Consider the following 24,485-nt stretch of genomic DNA (forward strand, 5'->3'; position numbering starts at 1 on the left):
TAAAAACATGGTAATAAAAAATTGCACAACACTAAGGAAATTCTTTAGCAGCTAGTGCTGGTAGTGTTTCATTATTATACCTAAACTGAAATACATGTAGCTCTCCTTCATATTCTCTCAAAAGGCTGCACTCAATAGTTAATTTGGATCAACAGAATATTTATTTTATTTGCTCTCAAAACATTGAAAATTATCGTTACCAAATCATCCGAACTAAACGTATTAAAACAAAACGATGGTTGCCTTGAAACTGCAACAGAGTAGCCAACACGCGGGGAGAAAAAGAGAAAGTTGAAAATAAATTTACTACAAGGCATAACATCTACCAATAATTTCCTTAAAAGCCACTTTTTGAAATAGCCTCTTAAAAAAAAAAAAAAAAAAAAAAAAAAAAAACACTCAAAGTGCTAAACGATAAATTGACTTCATTTATTGAAATTGATAATCATAAAACATGTATAACTGTTTGTATTTTTTTAATGTTATAGCTCATAACAACTGCTTTTCGAGCTTGATGGAAAATGTTCAACGAAATTTGTAATACCTATTGCTTTATTAAAAGTTCATTCATTTACTTTTTAATCGCTGACATTTTTTTTTCATTTTGTGACTCATGGCTCATAGCGACTAAAGCCCTGCAGCTAGAGGTAATTTTTTCCCTTCTTCGTTACTATTTTTATTCCTTCAACGGAATCATCATCCCATAGAATTAACATTACGGAGAAGCACCTTGGTACTAACTATTGATCAACACCATACTACCGTTAAGAGTCCTATAAAGTCGCTATTAGAAAACTCCCAACGGAATTCTTCTCCGGATACTGACTGAAATGTCATCCGTCTGGAGAAAAAGAAAAAGCAAAAAAATCTCGGGAAAGGAACATAGAAGAAAAAAAGTGGAAATTGAAATCCAATGTACACTGATGGCAGTTCTTTCTTTTTTGAATAACTTTTTTTTTTGAAGCAAGTATACTGTCGAAACACATTACGCTAAATGATGCAATCATTTAAAATGATCGTGATCATGACCCTGTAAATGAAAATAAAATGACTTTTACAATGTTATTTGACATGTTCTTTAAAATCTTTTTTTTAAACGAAAATGAATGAGTTTTTTTTTTTTTTTTTTTTTTTTTTTTTTAAATGTTTTATTATATTTTGTAGTGGAGTAATTGAGTTTTGGATGTGACAGAATAAGAACATATGTCTTAAGTAGCTGCTTTTGCTGCAAATTTGACAGATTACAGCCTTCTTTTCCATGCTTGCGAACTTAATTTCTGAGAATCTTGGTTCTTAAGTTGGACTATTATTAAATTTCAATTATTTTTATCTATCAAAGCTCGAAAGAAAATTTTGAAATATACTAAGATCACTTTAGGAGTTTGTTATGTGACTGAGTTAAGTTGTTCGTTTATAAAAGTAGAATGAAAGCCCAAAGAGTGATATTCTACTAGTTAGACTCCCTACTTCTTATTTTTGGTGCATTCATGTATAACGCAACATAAGACAAAAATATAAAATGATTTGAAGAAAATCGATATGCTGTCAATGTTGAAGTTGTTTTAATTTCTTACGCTAGAAAGTGCTAAGTTTCAGAAATTCAAACAGAAACATACATTTAATGGTTTAACATGCAAAATGTAGCCCGTAACAGGGGACGTGCAGTCTAAGGGATCTATCAAATGTTCACCCTACCACCTTTAACGCATTCGTAGTCCGGTTAAATTGTTTGTACCAATATCTTCTTGTTATTGGGCCACCCCTATCACATATCACCCTGTCTAATAAACATTTTTTGGCATGTGTACCGGGTTGAAGCTTCATTGCATTCTTCCACAGCGGTCTATGAGATTTCACCTTCCATTTAGTGGTACAATTTCCCGCAGTAGTACACATGGCTCTCATGTTAGCTCGGCGGAGATGGATTTATTATCTAGTCCGCGTGTTGCGGAAAAAATGCAAAATGTTCTAGATAAAGTTGGGAGTTGTTTGGAATGTTCTCGAATTGTTTTAAAGGGCGATGATGACTTACTTATTCCTGGAAAATAGCACGTGATGTACTAATAGTTATTGTGCTGTGGAAATTTTCCGTGATATGCTACATTTCAATTTTCTGTTACTAAGATTTTCTGTACATATTAAAAAGCTATGATAAAACCAATGACACAATTTGATTCGATTATATTATTAGTAGTAAAATATTTGAAGGTACATTGAGCTTTTTTAATCCTTATTAGAAAGAATTAAAAAAGCACAATGTACCTTCAAATCTCTGTACAAAATATGAAGATCTAACAACATACACACAAAACTCAAAATACAAATTTTTAATGAAACAGTTAGAGCGATACTACTCTATGGCAGCAATACATGGAAACTCACTAGATAGCAAGAAAAAAAGGTTGATGCCTTTCAAACTAAAAGTCTGAGAAAAATATTAAACTTATACTAGCCAAATAAAATATCGAATACTGACCTATACAAACGTACAAATTGCAAGCCGATAACCACACTGATAAAAAAGCACAGACGGTCATGGATAGGACATGGTCTGAGAATGCAGGCAACAGACCCAACAAGAACTGCTCTCACGTGGAGTCCTGATGGCCTGAAGGCAAGAGGAAGCGCGGGCGTCCAAAACTAATCTGACGTCAGATGTCCATACAAGAAAGAAATGCCCTTGTTGGCCAACCTGGGGGAGTGCCAGTAAGGTGGCATTAAACTGGTCGGGATGGAATGCCACACTTGCGGCCTCATGCACCACTAGACATAAAGAGAATCAAGTAAAATATTTACTCTAGCATCGGAAGTTTCTCGCAACATTTTCTTCCGGAAAAATAGCATGGAATTTTATATTCAAAAATAATTGTTTTCCTTGCAAATAAAAGATTAAAGAACATCAAAGGGAAATAACAAACTTGTATCTCAAGACAAAATTCATAAAAAAATTCAAAAGAAGCGCAGTTTCTGAGACGTCACGTCCCCTGTTGGGTCTTAATTTTTCACCTCCCCTGTTATGGGTTAGAAAGACGAAAAATAGCCTTCAATTTAGCATTAGGATGTTTGATAGAAACTCTTGTTCTAGGTAAACCCATCTCTGCATTTAACAAATATTTTTGCCAATTGGCAAATACCTATTGATGGCACATATTTCCCGCTCCGTTTTTATGATTGCAGTGATCTGAAGGAATGTTATTTACGTATCAATAAAATTAATATGGAAAGTTATAAATGTTGAGGAAGCTGACTTCGATTAAATTGTAAGCCACTCAAAAGGGGTTTGTAAAATCGATGTTCTACTGTATTAAAAAAAAAAAAAAAACGCATGTGATAAAAAGTTAGTGAAAGTTCGATATCTGTAGAAAGAATGGCTACTTCCAGTGATCTTGATGTGATATTGTTTACTTACCAAAAATAAATAAAGGAAGGAATGAAAGTCAAGAAAACTGACTTCGATTAAACTGTATCCCACTTAACAGAGATTCGGATAATCGAGGTCCTACACCGTTGAAAAACGCATGAGATAAAGAGTAAGTGATAATTCAGTACCTGCAAAAATGATGACTGCTTCCATTGATTATGAAGAGATATTTTTTACTTACAAAAGAATAAATAATAAAATAATAATAAATGCAATAATAATATAGCACAGAGATTCGGGTAATCTAGGTTCTATTGCATCGAATAATGCATGTGATAAAAATCAAGTGATAATCAGGTATCTGTAAAAAGAATGGCTGCACCCAGTGACCTTGAAGTTATATTGTCTACTTTCCAAATGTAGAAATAACAACAGTAAAAGAAACCGACTTCAGTTAAACTAGGCTTCAATTATAAGATATTCGGAAAACCGAGGTTCTACTGCTTTGAAAAACGCATATGATAAAAGTCATTTGATTAATCAGAGTTTAAAAATAATGGCAGCTTTCAGTGACCTTGAAGTAATATTGTTCACTTTCCGAAGCATAAATAAAAAACTAATAACATTCAAGGAAACCGAAGCGGGTTAAATGATGTTCCGCTTATAATAGTTTATTGTATTAATACCGCTTCGAATAGTTTATGACTTCCTGAATGATAAAACGCAATGTATTTTATGCGTAAAGAATACATTACGCTATCATAATAAAATTAGCAAACATAAGCTAAATGTTGACAGTATGAAAAAATCAGTGCTGTAAATTTTGTTATGCTTCTGTGAAAATGAAATGTTCATTCCATTGCAAAAGTTTTGCGAATTTCTAAACTAATAAAAACTTAAGAAAACCGGCGTCGATTAAACTAGGTTCCAGTTAAGAGTTTCAAAAGTTCAATGTTCAACTGTATTGTAAACTTCGAAGTATTTTACGCCTAGAGAATATCGTATGCTATCATAGTAGACGTAACAAATGTAAGTTATGTGTTGAGAGCCTGAAAAAAACCCAGTTTGTAAGCCCATGATTCTAATATGCATCTTCGAGAGCGCAATTCTCATTTCGTCGCAAAAGTTCTGAAATTTTCTTAATGAGTTTGTTCCTGACAAGAGATGAAGTCGCTTACAAACGAACGGGATTTCTACTTCGTTTGGAAATCAAAATAAGCTTTTGGAAGAATTGTTAGCGTTTTGACTGAACTTTCATTTCAGATGGAATGGGAACTAGTTGCAACATTTCAATCTCAACACTTGAAATGTACTCTATTCACGTATTATGTTTCATTTTAATGATAATTTTCGTATTCCAAGGCACATATTTCTTTAACCCTTGTTGTGATTGTTTTTTTAGTTTGAACGAGAGAAAGATAGTACGGTGATTGGACTTTTAAGTTCATTAAAAACGGTTGTTTCGGACAGAGAATTCTTCAAATTTTGCATTGCTAATCAAGTGTATATTTTTCTTTTAAGGCTACAGTAAGCACTAAAAGTGCTGAAAATTAAGCAAAATAGCGGGGAAAAATTCTTCTTCTTTTTTTTTTCTTTTTTCTCTATATTAGATACTGTATCCAGGAAAACAAGGTTTTTTTTCCATTCCATGCATTATTTAATGAATTATGGGGTAATTTTGTTTAGCGCATCCGTGACCACGGTCTTTAGTTTACATTTTGCAGCACGTATACACTGCTGTCACTATTTACATAAAAACATAAACTTAAAATGTTCCATGCATCACAATATTTATCGGATTATAATGAAACTTTATAAAAACATTCGGATAATACCTAGTTATAGTTTCATGCATTAATTCCAGTAATGATGACTAGATAAAAGTGAAATGTAACTCGATTGTTGTTAAACTCACCCTATTTGCTGAAAATGTCATATACATTTTCATTGTCAGCTATTGTTTTATAAACAGTTTAACAAAACATTATATGCAATGCATAAATTGATGTAATTATGCCTAATAATTGAAAAACACGCAGTAATTCAAAGTTAAAAAAATTGTGACGCATGGAGCACTTTGCAATTTCTAAATCTTCGTTTAACCTTTTTTAATTTTAAATTTCTAAAAAAGTATTAATTTTTTGCACCACTTTTTAAATTCTTTTAGATGAAATGAATATACACGCCCACAAAGTTTTAGGCATCTAAATCAATTATTGAAAATACAATTTTTTGTGTTCACTTTAACCTTGATTTGAAATCAAATTTGACGTAATGTATTTGTTAAAGAAACTGCTAATCGCGACGGTAACAAACGGATAAATTTTGTCCACAAAACACCCTACAAAAACTTAAAGTTTGTTAGAATTTTTATTGGTTGTATAAACATTTAAAGAACTTGGTACTACTTCTAAAAATATATTATATAAATATGGTTTTATTAGAAAATTGCATATCATATTTATTCTCTTGTGGTGTCTGATGGTATTGGTTTTACGCTCCTCCTAATAATGTTTATCTCATTTAACTGTATATAGGAGTTTTCTTCGTTGAATAGCGATTATTATCCCCCTTACCTATTACTACGTTGGATAAATTGACTCATCTCTGTATTGGAAAAATAATCTACAGAAATCTGGTCATATCTTTGCAGGAATTCTCATGGGTTTTCAAAAGAAACTTAATTTAGGAAATGATGGAGAGAAAGATAATGGAGAATATGAAGCAAAAGTCAACATTATTTGTAATCAAAAATAAGTAAATAAATAAATAAATAAAACTAAATTAATACATTACTTTTAAGAACAATTAAGTAAGCACACTTTTCAGTGGTAGAACATGTAATTAAAGGTAAACCTGTAGCCGTGTGCGAGTGTCAATTTGCAATAAATTGGAAAATTTTCATTGCTTTGATCCCCTTCCCCATTTTTAAATTATCATTTTAATTTTAATTTGATGTAATTAAAGACGGAATAAATATTAAAATTAAAATTTATCTAAACGTTGTACATTTTATGTTGTGTACTTTTCCTATTCTGACAAATTGACAATAATGAACTTTTTCAGCTGTGTATAATTCTTGGATATGAAGTTCGATTATTTTCACAAAATATTTAGAGCATCAAGAAGTATTGCTCTTTGTCAAGTGGATTCGAAAAACATAATGATTGTATATTAATGATTTTCTTTCCTGTTCGTGACACAAAATTCACACAGTCAAGCATTAAAAATAAAATATTCTTCTATAATACCCTCACATATTTTTTTAATAAATTACCCGGATCCAAATGCGTTTCGGACAATTCATTGTGTAATAGGTTAAGTTTAATCTATAAAGTTTATTTTTAATAATAACTTATATAAGTTAGATCGAAGTTAAATTATGGCGCTGTAATGTCACTTATCAGTACTGTCATTAATGTACATGCAAAAATTTTACATACCATTGCATACAGCACCTATTGTTTATTTACCATTACTATTTTTTTTCTAGCTTTAGCGTTTCCACACAGATGTTTGAATTCTAAATTGAAAAAGTTTAATATTTCTCATTTTACATTCATACGCAACAGAGAATAACATAATTGAATTTGCTTCTAAAATGGCGCAAGTACTGATTCCCGCAGACATTTCGACTTCCATGTATGTCTCTCAGTGTTTTAGAACTTGTGCATTTGTTTAATTCTACTTTTTTTTAAATATAAACCCTATAACAGCAGAAGAGCAGAACAAAAAAAAGGTCATATGTTTTTTTTAAGTATATTTCACCAAACTGGTCACAATTTATTTTAAATTTGAAATTTTAAAGACGTTACTATATTCATTGGCGCATAAAAATCATGTCGTTTGAGATAATAACTACAGATACAACGTGAAACTTCAAACTACATTTGTAAATTCCTCTAAACTAGTATAATTTTTCTACTACAGAAAATGGAATTTTTCTTTCGTTACCCAAAAAAAGCAGTTAGTTTCTACACAAATGTCAAAAATAAAGTTCATAACATCTAATAATTTTAACAAAATCATGAAAACGGAGAAGCTAAAGAGACAACACGGGAGATAAATAAGATATGTTTAATTCGTGTGGTGATTTTCTGCTAGTGCTAAGATAGGGGGAACTGCCCATCATGAACTGTTAGGTAGTTAAATAAAAGCATGTTGAAATATTATTTCATACGTACATCACTTTATTTGAAGTTTTTTTTAACTTTCTTAAAAACATAGAAAAAACATATTTTTTCTATTAGTATTATTATTTTTTTAACAGTTTTTGTTAATTCTGATTTTTTCTGCTTAATAGTTGAGGAAAAAGAAACGAAATTTCTACGTTTAAACATCCTTATGTTCCTTTTCTCCGACTAAAGAACTAAAACTCAGCGCATTGCATCAATAAATGTACACCCATTATGATTAACTTTTTATGCAAAATTTGACACAATGACTTAGCTATTTTCATAAACTCAGGAGACTCGGGGATAAAATAAAACAGTCTCTTTATTCACCATGTGGTTAACGTAGGCCAATCACCATTATATATACATCCTGTTAAGATGTTTAAAAAGTTCCACAAGTACTATGTGCGGCCCTAAGATTTCTTTAAATATAATCGTAAATCAATTTGTGAAAAGACATATAAAATTCAATTTACATAAAAATATTTCAAAAAGAAAAAAAAATGGTAACCATAGTTGTTTCCATTTACCCCAGAGTAAAGTATGTATGAGGTAAAAGTAAGCACCTAAATTGTACACAAAAATTATCAGTGAAGGCATATTTCATAACTAATTGCTCTTCGTAACCTTCCACGAGACAAGCAAAACTAATAAAAACCATTTACTTCGCTTTTATCAATTTTCTAGAGAGGAATTCTTAACATCACTAAGCTGTGGTAAATATTATTTGTATAGTGTAGTTATTTTTCAAATGTCGGGTTGCTTGACAATTTAGCCAGTAGACCGTTGGCTCTCCAGTACATACCGACAATACAAATAAATATATTTAGTGCTGAGCAATCGTTCAGATGAGCATCGTTCATGACTTGTCCAGAGCTGCATAAAGTAAAGGTTGGAGAATTCGTCAATGGAAAATGGTTCAGTTAGGCATTTAGACAATCGTGTCTTAATAAAAGTCTAAAAACAGGGTGTAAAAAACAATGCGTCACTTCGCATACTTATCTTCGGGATTTATCATCGGTTTTATAGTGTTATCCTCTAACAGTGGTGACGCCGACAGCTATTCAATAAGCTAGAACCACGTGGAACTTTCTGAAAGTCTTACATGCGTTACATTTTGCGAAATCACAAAGAGAGCAGCAGACGCTGCGCTGTAGAAAATTTTGCGTTATTTGGGGTGAACCACAAAGAAGCCTGCTACGTTACACCCCTAAAATTGCCCCTCATATTCATTACTCACCAATAGTGCGATTTCAAAACTTAACACAAGTGTGGCACTACAACTCGTTCCTATAACCATGACTGATTATATTTTGTTTTTAGGAATCCAAATCAACTTAAGTAATTTTGTTTAGCATTTTTATCTCTTTTTAGTCCCGCCTAAATTTGTGGATCGCGGCGAAAATGAGGTGATGGCCAGAGAAGGCTCAAACATCACCTTGAGCTGCAAAGTCAAAGGATATCCTTTGCCGACCGTAACATGGGAAAGAGAAGGAGGAAAATCCCTTTCAGAATATAAAGGACACAGAGCACAAGGCAAGTTCATTACTTCAAAGTGACGAATTGCACATATTATCTATTACTTTTACTAATAAAAATGCTGCAGAAACGGTAGAATTCACCTAATGATTCAACCTTCGGTCAGACAGCTAAACCGCCGCGCCGCTCGAAGCAAAGAGAAGGTTTTGATCGGCGTTTATTGTGTGTCTGCGGCCGAGTGTAAAATCGTTTGGTGAATATGAATGTTATGCCTGTATTCACCAGTTTATTCGACTCTCGATCAGACACTTGAACTGTAGATAGAACCTTTTTATTGGTTGAAGATCATTTCTACCGGCGGTCTGGTTGACTGAAGAAAGATTGAGCTAATGGGTTGCTGGTGAGTGGGCACGTTATATATTTTTTTTTTTAATATAATTAATTGCTTTAAAAAAATTGTCAATTCTAAAATGTTAATGCTTATAACTTTAAACAGCAAATGCTTTACTTTTTCAAGTTGAAGCTTATAATTGTTAAACGTTAATGCTCATAACTTCTATAGCAAAAGCTATGGATTTTCAAGTTAAATCTTCTAACTGTAAAACATTAATGCTTAAAACTTTAAGCAATAGGTGACTTCCAGCGGTAACGGAAGGACATTTTTACAAAAAAAATCGATGCATTTCTGTCTGTGAGCATATCAAAATACATATTTTTCCAAAAACTGATGCATAGACTTTTATACAAATCACAGTAAGTTGCTAAAAAAGCCTTACAAGATATTTTTGTTAGTAACTTTTTTTTAAATCAAATTTAAAAAACGGTAACGGAAGGACATTTTTGTGACATGATTTCCATGCTATCATGCTCACCCCAAAGGTTCAGCCAAACAATAAAAGGGAAAATTCTATAAAAATTAGGGCACATACAGGAGTGTTCAGTCATTACAATTTTACCTTTAGTTTAAAAAAAAATATTTTAAGCATATGAATTCTGTATTTGTTAAGGTTAACGGAAGGACAAGAAGTCCAAAACATTTAAACTTGGTAAATTTCAACTTACAAACATTTATTCGGCTAATACAGCAGTCTGAAACAATGATATCTAATGCCGTAGCCAAAATTTACAATTCTGAATTCTTTAAATACTCAATAATTTTATCATAATCCATAGAACATTTATCGTCCTTCTCAGGAAACACGAAGATGATTCCCACATTATTACGCATTTTCAAATAAGATACTTCTATCTCTTCATCATCTATATAAAGTACCTGTGCAACATCGCTCTATGTTAATTTCTTTCCCTTCCATTCAACTAGCAAAAGTTGTCGAAACGTTAATGAATCCTTTGGCATTTTCATATGATTTTATGTTTTTGATTCAGCTGTATCTTCATTTTCAATATTAATTATTGACTTTCAAAGTCAGTCTGTTGACTTTGAAGTGAAATCTCGTTAATTTGTTGAAGTACTTACTATATTCAATAACATTACTCGTTACAGGATTCAAATAGCGCATATTTTGTGCGTCAGGATAATAATGGATATTTTTGAATCCTTTTTTCTCCATATTTCGAAAGTTGATTTATGAATTTACTGATATCTTCGCAGTACGTTTAACGGATAAATCAATGCTCCTGTGAATTGTGGCAACAAATCTAAAATCAGTTTCAATATTTTATTGTTCCAATATAAATTTCAAGTTTTTAAACAAATGTTTCTGCTTGAATTGGCTTTTCATATCACAAACATGTCATACCAAAATGATTTTCACATGCTTTGGAGTTTTTAAGAGTAGTTTTAATGATTTTCATCACATACAATAGAAGAAATAAAATTACGAAACAGTTTTTAATAAATTTAAATTAAAGTTATTTTTTTTTAAATAAAAGCACTTATAATTTTCATACAAATATTACTTATATATGTTTTAAATATGACTGCTAACTTTATATAATATTTTGTTTTGTACTAGCATTCTAAAATTTTATCCTGTACCAGCTTATAATTAAGTGTCCTTCCGTTACCATTAAAAACCTTATAAATTGAATCTATATTAAAGATATAACTATGCCACATTGACAAGGTACATAATTCTGTTTTGAATGAAAAAAACATTAGTTTCTATACCCAATAGTACATCTTAGTGAACTACCTGAGATGTATTTTTTTTTCACGGAAGGACATCAAACTTTCACGTTAGTAATAGAACTATTTCATGGTGGAAAAAAAAAGAATTTTAAATTACTTACCAAAACGTTTAACTACACATTCAAAGGATAAAAGTTAACTTAAATATTATATGCTGATATCAAGTTTATTGAAGTTACAGTATGTAACAAAATAGAGATTTTTTGCTCTGTAGAAACACAAAGAGAAAACTTGATTTTGCACTTGATTTTCTAAGTCATCAAACTGTTTCGGAAAAACAAGTTAAAATTCAAGAAACTCATTTATTTTTGAAGAGAATGGTATATGGCAAGTGGCAGAAAATTACTTTTTAAAATACAATGAAGGTTCAATGTTTCATGTCTCTTTTTCCTGGAAATCACCAGTACCTAAACACTTTGCTTTTTCACGTTAAATCGTATAGCTATAAAATGTTAATGTTTGTTACTTTTTTATATAGGAAAAAATTTTCTTTCCCAAGTTAAAACTTATAACAATAAAATGTTAATGCTTATAACTTAAAATAGCAAATGTTTTACTTTTCCACTATAAAGCTTATAACTTTAAGAAGCAAAAATTTAAAAAAAGCATGATTTTTAGTTTTTTAGTAGTTCCACTTAAGTGAAATGCGTTTGTTTTCTAGGCGAAGATTTGAGTATTATAAAAGTTAGTCGACTACATATGGGAGTGTATCTTTGCACCGCTACATCATCCTTTCACAAAGCTCCTGCTTATCAGCCAATAACAAAAAGTGTCATGCTACATGTTTTATGTAAGTACTTGGGATAAAATTCAAGTATCTCTTTTTTACTTATAAAGCGTAATTGCAAGTAGTTTTACGAAGGTCGTGAGTCTTGATTATTAAGTAGTGTTAAAGAACGGAAAAGACACGTCTCCGTTTTTCATGGCTTTTCTACTTAAAATAAAATTTGTGATTGCTATTTGAAGTGTTTAGCTCTTAAAGGACGTTTCATTTCAATAACTTTCGTCTTCTCGTAAGAAAACTATGAAAAAATCTCTACAATTCAATTTATTTTCAAGTCTAACCTATATTATTTTGAAATATTAGCGTAGATTAGCTTGCCAGAACTTTTTTTAACATAAAATACGGCTAAAATAATGTTGATTTAATATCTCTGATATATACAGGGTGACAAGAAATAACTTAGACACACATAATACACCATAACTTTAATGCTAATGAAAATATTACAACCAAACTTCAAAATAAATATGAATGCAATATTTCATCGAATATATTTACAAATTTTCAAAGTGGCTACCTTTAGGATTAATACAGAACTTTAAACGTGTCACAAAAATGTCGGCTCTGGGCCGCAACTCACTTACTGGTATTTTATCCCAGCCCCTGCATAATATAAGGATTTCTTTAGTCATGCCACAGTTTCTGGAAGTTTAGCAAACAACTTTGTCTTCAGGTCTTTCTTGCACTGTTGAGCAGCATCAACGACCTCAATCTAATGGTTTGGGGTGAGATATGTGCTAGTGGGAAAATATGACTTGTTTTTGTTGATCAAGGAATAAAATTAGTCAAGAAACATATCGCAAACGCATTTTGGAAGAGGTTGGCATACCTTGTTAGCAAAATTTCTTTGAAAACAAAAGATGGACCTTCTAACAGAATTCCACTCCTATACAGAGCTAAAGGCACTCAAGACTGATGTAAGACAGGATAGTCAGTAAATCAGTTGCGATATAATATTTTAGACGTAATAATGTATTCATATTTATTTTGAAGCTTGGTCGTAATATTTTCATCAGCATTAAAGTTATGTTGTATTACGTATGTCTAAATTATTTCTTGTCACCCTGTACAGGACGTCGACTGTCGGATATTAGTTGACGCTCGATAATCGAAGCCTTATAACTCGAATATTCTGGAAGTTTTCATTCGGCCACAAAATAATTTAGTGTTTTCAGTACAAAGTTGTCTTGATATCTCGATTGTACTCTTTTTAAGTCGAAGTTTTTACAAATATGTCCTTTTCATTTCATGCATAAAAATGCAGCCAAAATCAGAAAACTTTATTTTTCTACTTTAGCACATTGCTTTGCTTATCAGCTTGTAGTATAGGGATAATTTATATAAAATAAAACAATAATGCTCTTCAATTTGCACAGTGTTGCAAGATATCTTTAAAAATATCTAACTGGGCTACTTATTGCTAAGACGGACGACCTAAAATTTCTTCACGAACTAATCTTAGAAAAACATGAAAATTTGGCCGAGATTGAAAAAAGTAGCATACTTTTCAAAAAATTTTGCTATTAGGACAAAAGACGTTTAAAAGCAAATGCGAACTTAAGTCAATAACTATATGTGTTGTAGTTAATCTATTATGCACTATTTCCTTTAAAAAATCCAAACTACTATTAAGAAGGCTCAAAAAGAAATTTTCGATGACTCAAACTACCGATAACTCGAAAGTTTTAGCTGACACCTTGGGAATTCGAGTTATCGAGAATGGAAATATATACAGGGTGTTCCTTTTTAATCAGCAAGAACTTTATTTTCGCAACCGTTAAACCTAGATGTATACTTCCAGTTAAAAAATTGTTCAAAATCAGATGCGGAGTTAAGATGCGGAGTCAAAAAATACAACACCTAACTTTTTAAACGGGCCCTAGGTTCCCTAATTTATATTCAGAGAAATAATCTCCATTGAAAACTATTACTGATACAAAAAACTTGACATTTCTGCGATCAAAACTCAAAGAGATATTTCTGTTCAAAGTTTTAAGGGACCATACAGAAGACGAGATTGGAACTTACCACCCTTCCAGAAGAATGACAGGTCGTCAAAGTAAGAAAAACAAGGTATTCATATTTTTAATTGCTATTCAGAAATAAATTCAAATTCTATGCTATGGCATACAAAAACACACTACAAAACCTCGAACAATTTGAAAAACCACACTCTATGCACATATGTAAGTTTAAACATTTGTTAACCGCTTTATATCCCTCCAAAAGGTGCTATTAACGGCGAGTGAAAAGTGGTGTAAGTCTGGAAACGCTGCGCTTCATATCTCGGTGAATATTGGTTGTACTAATTTCAAACTTCTTGCGTTGGAATGATTTGTCAATCGTCATTATTTCCCTAAACATAAATTAGGGGGCCTGGTGGCCGTATAAAAAGTTAAGTTTTGAATTTTTTGACTTATATTTATTTTCACTTCAAACTTCCAATATCTTAACTTAGCATCTGATTTAAACATTTTTGCAATAAAGGTCTTGTAGGTTAAAACGGAACACCCTGTATCTATCTATCTATCTATCTATCTATCTATCTATCTATCTATCTATCTATCTATCTATAAATATATATATATATATATATATATATATATATATATATATATATATATATATATATATATATATATATATATATATATATATATATATACACAGTGCGTCCAATAGAAAAGGTGACTGATTTATATTTGCGGAACTATTAGCGCTATCTATGAAAGAATGATTGTGTTAAATGCACGCAAATGCACGCACATTTCAATTCTTTTCTGGATTAATTTCCAAGCGCTAGCAACATCGTGAAACGTGATAATGTAAATTCTAGAAGAAGTCGCTTGGCCTCGGTCGAGAAAAAAAAAAGGAACAGCGCGCTAACACTAAATTTTGTTTTAAATTGGTTAAAAGAGCCGCAGAAGCATTTGAATTGACGAAAACTGTTTATGGTAGTGAAGTACTGAGTCGTAAGAATGTTTTTAAGTGGTATGCAAGATTTCGTGATGGTAGAGGCAGCTTAGAAGATGATCCAAGACGAGGTCATTCAGTAACAGTTCGAAATGATGCGAACATTGAGAGTGACTGAAATCCTACGAAATGATTGTTGTGTCTTTATTCAACTCGTCGAAGAGCTTACTGGCACACCTAAATTCACTGTCCATCTCATTTTAACGGAAAACTTAGGAAAAAGGAAAGTCTGTTCTCGCTTTGTATCGCACACATTGACTGACGACCAAAAACATTGCAGAGTGGAACTCTGCAGAGACATGCAACAAACGGCCACTAGGGATCCAAGCTTCAAAGCAAACATTGCAACTGGGAATGAAACCTGATGTTTCAAGTATAAACCACTCACAAAACGTCAAAGCGCGTAGTGGAAGAACCCAGAAGATACCAAACCAAAAAAAGTGCATGGAAAAAAGCCGAATCAAGACTCCCCTCACAGTTTTCTTTGATTCGAAGGATATCATCCATAAGGAATTCGTGCTAGAAGATGAATCAGTTAATGCTGCTTACTACTTGAGTGTTTTGAAGCGTTTATGGGCGAGAGTTCATCGAGTTGGACCTGAATACCAAAACCAAGGGACATGGTCTTTTTTGCATGACAATGCGTCGGCACACAAAAGTTTGATTGTACGTGACTTTGTGGCCAAAAAAAAAGTATTGTGGTGCTTGATCACCATCCGTTTTCCCCTAATTTGGCTCCAGCGGATTTCTGGTTGTTCCCCAAATTGAAATTGGCAATGAAAGGCAAACATTTTACCACAATTTCAGATATTCAGGCAGCTACGACGGCGACATCAAGGGCAATTTCAAAAGATGGGTTTGAAAAGTGCTTCAAAAAATTTCACGACCGCTTCCAGCATTGTATTGACTCCCAAGGTGTGTATTTTGAACAAATCATCTTGTAAACTAGAAAAAAATTATGTCTTGTACCTTATTAAAAATCAGTCACCTTTTCTATTGGACGCACTGTGTGTATATATATATATATATATATATTCTCATTAATTCTAAATTTATTTCTAAAATTAAATTCGAAATTTAATCTTAATTTTTTTTCGAACAATGCCAATCGTTTATTTGCGTTGAAATATACCAATGACAAAACGAATAAAAAAGCGCGGCTAAGTTTAATTAATAAGCGATCTTTATTTCCTGAAAAGAAGCTTATTACAAAACAAATAGAAAAATGGGCATTTAATTCTGCTGGCGCATTACCGAAAAGCATATTTTAGTAGTAAAAATCGTATTATGTTATATCCCTTCTTAAAGACTGTATGTGAATTGTATTACTGACTGTGTTCATTGCGGCACTAATAATGCAAGTAAGGAAATGATGAAATCAATCGTTCTGCTACGTGAATGGCAATTCCTTCACCTGTGGTAATCCATCTATTCTGTCAACAGTTCCCCCAATGATCTGGGTACCTCATCAACTGATCTTCGCCTCGGTGGGCGACACTGTGTCTCTTGACTGCTACACAGAGGCGTTCCCTATGTCTATCAATTACTGGACCAAAGCGGACAGCTGTAACATTCTACAGCCAGACGATAAATTCTCAGTCAGCATATCCGATAACGTCTACCAAGTCAGCATGAAGTTAGTCATAGCTGACGTCCAAATGGAAGATTTTGGAAGTTATAAGTGCATTGCGAAGAATTCGTTGGGGTCAACGGAGGGAATAATTCGTCTTTATGGTAAGTTGACTCTAAGAAGGTAGTGTTACTTTATTAAAATCCCTTCATTAATCATCAAGTATTGAAACTTTATGATTAAGGTGAAAAAACAACGTAAACAAAGCACAAATACTGGAGAAAAATTTTCTCCAGTATTTATGCTTTGTTTGCGTTGTTTTTTTACCCTAATCATATTGTAGCACAAAGCTTATATGATAATTTTTCATATGAAAACTTTAATTTGAAAAAAAATAAGGTTGTAAAAGCAGTTATTTAAAAGTGATATTTCACTCAGTAAGAAAAAAAGTGTATACATATGTATTGAAAAATACATATGTATGCAATCTTCTTAAAAATTACAAAGCTTCTTAAAAGTTACAAGGAAGCAAAAAATGTCAAAAATTTTGTATTTTAAGGATGATACATAGAAGTTCTCCCAAAACTAAAGTAGGATAAGTGCTTCTCTTACACCTTTGATTTTTTACTTTTAGTTATTACTAATCTTGGGCTCCATTTTTTTTAATCGTTAGTTCAAACAATAAAAGAATTAATAAGGAAAAGTTATAAATGCATTCTTTAGTATTTGTTAGGATCGACAGAGATAATAAGTCGTAATCTTGGTAAGATAACTCCAAAAAGTCTGTCACTTGATTAGTTTCTATTTAAAAATTAGCAAGCATTAAAACATGTTTCTAAAATATTTTAAAAACACTTAATCAAAAATGCAGGTTTTCCTGAAAATATTTGTATAACTCAGGGGAACACACATTTGGGTGATGGATTTTAACAAACAAATTTTACATTACATTTACGAACTGAAAACAAGTATGACTTATGGTTTTTCTATCTGGTCAAGTTTGTAAACCATAATAATTGACTTTTTTTTTATACATTAATGTGTTATTTTTAAAATGGTAGCAAAACCTTTTCATAAATACTTCTAATAACTTCTGTTAGACACCTTAAACAATTGAGAAAAATAATACACAATAGCTTAAATTTAAAATAAATTTCTATTGTTCCACTCCGAGAGCTTATTAATTTGGTATTTCTGTAACTTCGTTCAGAGTATGTTTGCAGATTGCAACAGTAACGTTTCAAATTAAGAATCCCAACTGTTCTGGTTTCTGCCTTCTGTTGACTACAAAGTTCTATGAAAAATGGTCTAAATTTCAAAGCAGAAAATGAAACTTTACGTTCATACTATATCCAAAGTCTCAAAGACATTTAGTTCTTCGCTACCTTGTTCAATTAACACTTCGTTTTAGGGATTCTCTAGAAAATATTTTATAAGGGCAAGCAATATGGCCCCGTGTCGTTTTTAATGAGTACTTACACATGCGGGAAAGAAACTATCAGGACGCTTACTCACCTTCTGTCATTTCATTTTTCCATTTGCTGTATGACTAAAATTGTAAGGACCAGGTTAAAGCAACATACGTGACTTCATACAATAAGCTGAATATGCTACATTATGAAAAAAATTATGAGTTCAATGCATTGAACTTTTATAAAGTAAAGTTGTTGGAGAAAAATTGTTAAATTTTGTTTCCACGCAAAAAACTGCAGTAAAACCCATATTGAAATCTCTTTGTACCAAGAGAAAGAAAGTGTTTTGTTAACTTGTGGATAATCATTAAAACGTTCATTAAAAACAATATGAAAAAATTAACGTTCATTAAATTGCCGTAATTTAATGATGAAAATTTGGGGCTATCTTTGAATTGCATTTTAAAGTTTGCTATAACTTATATACCTGAATTATTTTTTTTAATGATTTCATAACGTCAAATAAATCAGTGAAAAGTAAAATAAATCACGTGTAGTTTAAGAATTTGAGTAATCTTAGCTCTCAATAGCCGCGTTTACATAGAACTTATCTTCCCTGGTAAAAAATCTGTTTTAAACTACAGACCGGATATTTCCCGCGTAAATCTGGAATTTTCATCCTTCTGCTATCGACTGAAGTAAAAGCGGAATTTTTACCCACAATTCCTTTCACGAAACGAGTTTTTTTACAAGCTGGGAATAGCCGCTAAGGATGCTGGGTAAAACTACTCTCTCGGATAGAGTACAAGTTCTTTTTGCATGTGAACAGTGTATTTCCGACCGTTTTTTTTTTTTTTTCTCGGAGTTGGAGTGGGAAAATGCGAGGTACAAAAGACTTATACAAACGTAGCTAAGGTGACTAAACTGTTGATTACACTAACCGAAAAATGCAGCATTAACTATTTGAACCAATAACAATAAATCTAGTTTCATGAACGTCGCATGTGCCACTTAGAACACTTCTTGGAGAGGTAAGAAGCCACACAAAAAAAGGCTTCAAAAAGTTACCCGCGAAAAATTATCCTCAGTGTCCTCAACTTTCTCAATATAGATTTGGAAAAAAGTTACTATTAAGCAGTGAGTTACCGCCTTCAAGTAAGGGCTAAGGTAGAACTACATGAAATATAACGACAGTCCGGTTATCACAGTCACATCCAGAGATTGCAGTTTGTTCTTGTTATGGACTCATCAGTCTGGAATAGTGAATAACCGAGCTGGAGGCAGATATCATCTCAATAAAGTTGAGAGTGCCAACAAACGGGTAAATAAAGTACATTTATCTTAGAGTTTGTTTGCTCTCTTAGTAACGCTCAGCGTTTTCTCGACTTCAATGAGCTGTCATCTGCCACCAATATAGTTTCTCATTATTCCAGACTAATGAGTTCAAATAAGGACGAAACTGCAGGCCCTGGATATGATGACCGGGCTGTCGCTGTGTTGCATTAAGGTATTATTAATTTTGAATTTCAAAAAATATTTCAAAAACCTTCTTTGTGAGTTAAAACGTTGTTTTTCAAAGCAAAATGTTTTTTCTTTTGGTAAAACACCAGGTTCAATTAAGTACTTATTTTTATGGAACATTATTAAAAAACTTTTTTCACTATCAGAAACACTTAAATTGTTTTGCTTCAAACTCTATTGAAGTGCAGTTTTAAAAAAAATATTAGATCTGTAGTTATTTTTATAAAACAAAACAAATAAAAAAAAATAAATAAAAATGAAAAAATACCTTAAATGAAATTGCACATTTATGGCAAACGTGATACTGTGTACTAAAAGAAATAGCAAGATGTTTTGGAAATTCAATTATCAAGAGATTTCCCTTGTTTGGACGATAGGAAATTCTCTTTGGAGAAAATATTTATACGTAATGTAAACCGTTTTTATGCGCCACAAAAAAAGGTTTAAAAAAATGATATTAAAGGATATCTCGTAATATCAAAATCGTAAAATTTTATTGAAGCGTCGTTTTTATCTCTGAACCGGAAGAGCATGCTAGCAATCAGATGATTCGAAACAGAATTGCAATAAAAAAGTAATCGAAAAAAAATAAACATTTCTCCACGCTTGATTACTTTGAGTATCCTTTAATATTAGGTTGCCCGGAATTTTTAAGGAAAGTCATGCATTTGAAAAGTATTGGACTTCAGCTTGCTTCTACTATTCACTAAATGTTATTTTTAGCAGCCGAAAATGGTATTTACGGTATTATTGCGTTTGGATCCTAAACTTTGTGTTGGTACTGTGCTCAACACACACACAGACGTCTTGGATTCGTGATTTTTATTTCTTACTTGCTTTTTTCTTTCTTTTTCCTTCGTTCTTTTTTCTTTTGTTTATTTTTTAATTCAGCATATATACCTTTATCTTTTCAAATTATATCAGCTTTTTATCGTGCTTACTCTATATGATTAATTTTATGAATTTTTCTAGAAGCAAGACGCAATCTGAACCAAAATAAGAAAATTGAAGATATTGAAGAAAAAAGTAAGTACAAAAAACTTGAGAGAGTTACCATATGGTGGAAACACATACACACACTTGTCAAACAGTGCCAAAACTAATATTGTGGAAAGTTAGAATTTAGTGCCTGTGAAAATCTATGTTTGCTTTAATTCAGCCTTGAAATTAATTTGTTAAATTTATTAATCCATTTATTTATTGTTTCTTTTTCGACAACAATTAAAAAGCGGAAAATACGTTAACAGTAAAATTACTATTATTTTTATTGTTTTTGGAAACAGACAAAAATTGGAAGTGAAATGAAGGACTTATGCATAGAGTAAAGAAATGAACATAGAGAGGCCCTGTCTATGGTAAAAAGTAGATGAAATTGAATTCGGAATTATAGGATACAGCGGTGCAATGATGGGCGGGGGTTATGATAACATGAGGGATTCTCGAGAATAATTTTTACCAATCTTGCAAAGAGACCGAATAAAGTAGCTGGCGGATTGGCTTGCATTTTAATTCATGTTTTAATGCAATTTGAAAAACGTGCTTCGCAAACTTGCAACAATATCTAAGCTTAAATTAACAACCAATTGAGATTCAGCAATGGAATATTTTGAATCAAAATGTATCTCAAGATATTTAGCAGGAAGCTAAGGATCTTGGATTACAGCGGGGAAATTTCCGACTTCAATTTCTTAGTATAGCGCGGCTTCTCTATGTAATTTCTTTACTCTAAGGGATTATGACCGAGCATGGTCCCAAGAGATCGTACTGACGCTTTAGGGACCTTGACAATTTTTGACTTTTCTGTGTTAAACCGATGACATTTTAATTTGTTCTTGAAATTCTTGAAAAAATCGAAACTCCATATGTTGCTCATTTTGACCGCAGGTGGTGCTGAACGAAACCCTGGCATTCACTAATCAATGGCAACGTAATGGAAAACAGGGGTTCCCTGAAGCGCCCTCTTTGTTGTCATGAGTTTCAGCGATTGTCATGGCCTATAAGCGTAAACGAAATTTAGTGGGACCTTGGACCGATTAAGTAAACTGAGAAATAGTCTTTATCTATTCTGTATTATAAATATCCAATAAATTGCGAGGTAGAATTACGGTAACCGGGTCGCGTTGGCGAATTTTTTTCAACAACAGCCAAATTTGGCATCTACGATTCAATGTAAACGAAGTACTTCAATGTAAACAAAGGAAATCTACCAATAGAAAAGACCCAAAGAAAATGGGCAGAGCTTCTCAAACTATCACCTTTGTAACAAAGAATCTGTTATATTTTTTCTTTCTCTGATAGTAACTCTAAAGAAAAAAATATTAAAATTCTTTTTCCTCTTTCAGGTGATGATAATACAGCAAAATATGCAAATAAACATATTTTTAAACCTAAATTAAGAAATCATAGAGCATAGCTAGCAATTTTTTTTAGAGAGATAACAATTAAATACTTGAAAAAAGGGGGTAAGTGTAAATTAGGAATGGGTAATTAACAGCTTTTCAAGAACATTTAATGCAAAAAAAAAAAAAATAAGCTGTTTTTGGCTAGCGTGCACATTTTATTCGAACTAAATACAGAACTAGCCATTAGCGAAATAAAGGAAACGAAACATTATGCAGCATTAAAATTAATTTGAAATTCAAATAATTTGCCAAATAAATTGAAATAACTGCAAAATAACGTTAAAGTTTTGTTAACATGTAAAAATAACATTCTAAACAAATGATTCAACATCTCCATTAAAATTTAAATTACCCTACCAAACCACATTAAAACACACTCTAAGGAGCATCAAAATGTAACACATTTCTAACAAAATTTTAAAACATTAAAAGTTGGATCAAAAATTTTTTTAAATAATTCGTAAAGTAAAAGGAAAACTCAATTAAATAGAGTGAAACTGTGTTAAGAAAAGTGAAACAGTAAAACTTACAATAATCTATTAGATAGATTAAACCGCATTAAAATATCTATTCAGAGAACGTTATCATAACTGCAAATTTTAATTCAACCATACTGAATGAATTTTTACGATAGTTAATAAATTTTTAATTAAAGATGGAACAATATATGAAAAAAAGTACTTACGGCGAGCAAAACTAAAAGAAAAGTATCCAAATGACGAATTTTTAAATCTACTACTTAAAATAATAAAGGTAAAAAGCATTCCTCGATGTAAAATTTTATAAAAAATTTTCGACGATCTAAAATTTGAAAAGATATTGTTTATGTTGCCAATTTTTAGGAAAAAATCACCGTTCAGAAAATTAATAAAATAATTATACGAAATAAAAAGAAAAAATATATTTTTCAGTCAAATCAATGACAGTTTTTTGTATCGCCGATTGGCCAAACGAATGGCAAATCAGCTTTGTTGTAGGGTGTCCGAAATGGCTAAGTCGCCAAGTTGAGGTAGCGGGTTGCGAGAATGAAATATTTATCGCCGCGACCCGATTACCGTAATTCTACAAATTGCAAGATTAAAACAAAAGATCCGATACGACAATTCTTTTTTAAATTCAATTTACAAAAGAAGCAATATGCTGAGGCCATTACACCTATAACGAAAAAGTACACAATTCAATGAAACAAAAATAACCTATTCATATTTATTAATTGAAACATACATATTCAACATCCTCTCCTTGGCGACGTTTGAAAATTTCTGTGGTATTTTCTATCATTAACAAAATGTCTCGGACGCTACTGAAATAATCACCGAGTGGTAGTTTTCCATTAAAGGTATGTCACTTGGTTTGGCGCATGTTTACTTTCTACCTTGGCGATGAAAGAAAAAATTCTTCATACAATTGGCGATATTTGCAAGTATATGTCGACAGTACAGTTGGGGCCAACCTAATATGGAAGCACGATAATGCTGTGGTCATTATTTGCGAGGCCTTCAAAATGCTGCCAGGTTATATTTACGCCCACCACAGTTAGTTTTTAAAAACTGAGTTTCTAAACTCTACGATTCAGAAACTGAAATTGTTAAATGCCGCCAACTACGAAGTTTTTATTTCGCAACAAAGATAAATAATTAAAGTCCACAAAATTTTTTAAAAATGTACCTTTCTTCGTACTTTTAACGGGAAAATCCAAGCTAGGGTTACAGTAATCGTAGTGAAATTAAAAAGTCTTGACTCCACAATCCTTATAAAAAGTCCATTAAGGTAGAAGAATTCGCTACAAACATAAATGTTCCCATCGAAAACCATAAAAAGTAACATTAAAAGTAAAAATACCGCTCTAAATAAATAAAACAAACCATTTAATAGCAAAGAAGGTTCAATGAAACATTAACTGCATTCGCAAATTAAACCACATCTCCGGTCACGTCAAGTGACCACATTACCTTAACTTAGCCAAAATTGATTACTGAGCACAATTGACATTCAAATTGCAATATATATTTTTATCCCTAGTCATCATTGACAAGTTTCGTCAAAATTTTCGAAAATGTGGCCAGTGTCTCACTCAATGATAAATCACTAATTAGGTAGCTAAAGCGTTTTTTTTTTTTAGCTTATAATTGAAATAACTTTAAAAAGTTCTCGTAAGCAAATTAAGCTTTCGATACATTAAGTACATCAAAATTATTAATTATTCATTTTACAGAGAAGGTTATTTTTTTACGGCACTTTTCCGTTCAAATTACGTTTTTTTGCTTAGCAAATTGTTTATTTTCTACCTTGGTGAGCGACAATAGAAAAAAATGTTTAACGTGATTAGCTATATCTGCAAACATATCAAAACTCCAAAATTTCGAAGTTATTGTTATTGAATGTCGCCAACTACAAAATTTCTAGTTTTTCAATAAAGATAAATAAATTAAAATCGTTTAAAATAAAGAGTGCGGCAAGTGACGTACATTCAACAAAAAGTTACTGCTAGAGTTACGATAAACAGGTCGTATAAAAGCATTTTTTTTTCAAAAATAGCCAAGTTTGGCGCCTACGATTCCTAAACAAATCTCTTTTTTAACAAGCTTTTATAAACTTCACCTGTATGTATGTATGTATCTTGTAACGGAATCTTGCAACTCAAATTTCGCCCACT

At 31.7% G+C, this 24,485-nt stretch overlaps 1 protein-coding gene across 1 annotated transcript in view; it reads left to right on the plus strand.

The window, feature by feature from the left end:
* The window catches only part of LOC129216366 (neurotrimin-like), an 89,451-nt gene that overhangs the window by 59,271 nt on the left and 5,695 nt on the right, over window positions 1-24,485 (plus strand). Inside the window, exons 4-7 of the mRNA XM_054850580.1 lie at window positions 8,911-9,072; window positions 11,829-11,957; window positions 16,368-16,658; window positions 20,400-20,453. Of these exons, the coding sequence (XP_054706555.1) occupies window positions 8,911-9,072; window positions 11,829-11,957; window positions 16,368-16,658; window positions 20,400-20,453 (636 nt within the window). The remainder of the gene's footprint in view (window positions 1-8,910; window positions 9,073-11,828; window positions 11,958-16,367; window positions 16,659-20,399; window positions 20,454-24,485) is intronic.

The sequence above is a fragment of the Uloborus diversus genome, chromosome 2 (genome assembly GCF_026930045.1).
Source record: "Uloborus diversus isolate 005 chromosome 2, Udiv.v.3.1, whole genome shotgun sequence".
Classification (NCBI taxonomy): Eukaryota; Metazoa; Arthropoda; class Arachnida; order Araneae; family Uloboridae; genus Uloborus; species Uloborus diversus.